The sequence below is a fragment of the Frankliniella occidentalis genome, unplaced genomic scaffold (genome assembly GCF_000697945.3).
Source record: "Frankliniella occidentalis isolate FOCC.00 unplaced genomic scaffold, Focc_3.1 Scaffold262, whole genome shotgun sequence".
NCBI classification, from domain to species: domain Eukaryota; kingdom Metazoa; phylum Arthropoda; class Insecta; order Thysanoptera; family Thripidae; genus Frankliniella; species Frankliniella occidentalis.
In genome coordinates this window covers 47,081-49,076 of record NW_026267388.1, presented here as the reverse complement: position 1 = coordinate 49,076, position 1,996 = coordinate 47,081, and the positions used below count along the sequence as shown (strand labels likewise).

General features: G+C 49.9%; 1 protein-coding gene across 1 annotated transcript in view; it reads right to left on the bottom strand.

The window, feature by feature from the left end:
- Positions 1-949: 949 nt before the first annotated feature.
- The window catches only part of LOC127750803 (uncharacterized), a 2,254-nt gene continuing 1,207 nt past the window's right edge, over positions 950-1,996 (bottom strand). Inside the window, exons 2-3 of the mRNA XM_052273295.1 lie at positions 1,179-1,442; positions 950-1,099 (exon numbers count right to left, since the gene is read on the bottom strand). Coding sequence (XP_052129255.1) covers positions 954-1,099; positions 1,179-1,442 — 410 coding nt within the window. The 3' untranslated portion in view covers positions 950-953. The remainder of the gene's footprint in view (positions 1,100-1,178; positions 1,443-1,996) is intronic.

Below are 1,996 nucleotides of genomic sequence, written 5' to 3'. Positions count from 1 at the left end.
CCGCTACCTGCTCGCCGACCGTCGCCGACCCGCCCAGTCCAGCTCCTGAATGCGTGCCATAGTTCAGATTTTTGATGTAAGATTCAGGGTGAGATGTCCCTATGCTCTCTCCATAGTCAGTCCGAGCGAGTTCAGCGTGAATTCAGGCAAGAGTCAGGGAAGAACATTTTCCCTAGGGGCTGCAGCTCCGTAACCTTCGTGGAACAAAATCCGGCGACCACGCTGAAAATTTTGACTAAGTTTTTTTTTCTGGCCAACTTTTTTTCTGGCCAACTTCAGGCAGGTCTTATTCGTTTTAATTTTGTTCTATATTGCTTACGTCTTCTCTTACTTTAATGCACTTTTCTCAGCTACCCCGTGCATAATGTTAACGCACGGGGCCCTACGTATGCCAAACGCGTTTGCTCGACTAGGTTCCCGGCTTCCCGCTTCTACCCGCTTGCTATTATCCTCACCCCACACCTTCTGCTTTACTGTACCTAATACTAATGGGTGATGTAAGTACACCTAACGGTCTTTAAAGGTATTTATTCCAGAACAGTAGCATACATCACGGCAGCCGAGAGGCTGCCTCCTCAGCATCCAGGAAAGCGTTGGCAGCGGCCTCGGCGGCGCTGGCCTCGTCTTGCTCGGCTAGTTGGCGGGCGGCGCGGGCCTCGTCGAGCCACAGAGCCGCCTCCGCCGCCGCGAAGGCCCGCATCTGGGCGGCAGCCTCGGCGAACTCAATAGGGTATTTCACCTGACGCAAACCGGATCCAAAGAAGAACAATAGTTCTTCCTGAACTCTTTCCTCCTTGTCGCTCATCGGCCGATGCCGACGAAGTTCTCGGACCCGTCACTAGGGGTCGATCGCCATTGTGGCCAGTTCATGAACTTCGTCAGCGTCAGCCAATCAGAGCAAGGGAGGAAAGAGTTCAGGAAGAACTCTTGTTCTTCTTTGGATCCGGTTTGCGTCAGGTGAAATACCCTATTTCAAAACGATGCTCGAGCAGCTGCTCGCCCTCGCATTGGATGCACAGCGTGTATGAGTTGGGGCACTCGGAACAACCCCAGAGGCAGCCTGGAGTCTCGGGCAACACGTCACCCTCGGAGGAGTCAGCTGTAAACAAACAAGGGCCTGGTAAAGGTTTCAAGGGCATCAATGTTTAACACTTGTGACTAATAACTACGCTACTCACAGGTCTCGGGGCTGAGGATGTCGGGCGACGACGACGGGCCAGGAGACTCGGAACGGCCACCAGCGCCCAGCTCGCCGACCCACCGCCGGTCACCCACGGGATGATTCTGCGAAGGCCCAACGTCTTCGTCACTGGACGACTCCTCCGGGACAGCACCCAGACGGGTCAACACCTCAGCGGTTGGGCCCACCCATTCAGAGGCCCTGGGGTCCCAGACCGCCAAGAGGACATGCCCCCCGTTGGCCCACACGCCGGGACAACTGGCTGCAAAACGAGCTAATCAGCATGGGCCTGGACAACTCGAGGGGTACATCACTCCGATTCTGGGCGTACACCTACTTTTAGTCGATTTTTTTGGGCCGTGACTTTTTGACTTTTTTGACTTTTTTTGTACTTTTATTTGACGTTTTTTTTGACTTTTTGATCAAATTTATTTGACTTTTATGATTTTTTCGCTGCTATATTTTTAAAATAAGGGAGAGTTGTGATCTTTGGGCTAGTAATATAGGTTTTTCCAAGACTTTTTGGTACTACCCGGATGTAAAGATCCGTACTCAGTACTATAGCCGAAAACTGTAGTTAAACTGTAGTTAAACTAAAGTTTAATTGCAGGTTTCTATAGTTTAACTGCATTTTTTTCGGATATATATTTGTAGCATGAATCGAATAAGAAGAAAATTCGTCATCAGAGTACACCCCCTAAGTAAGAAAAGCAAGGTATTTTCAGTATTTACGTTTTTTGGTAAAGAAATCCCATGAATTCCGATTATTTTATTTTTCTCACTTCACCCACCACCCACCCCTCTCCCTCTTTAAAA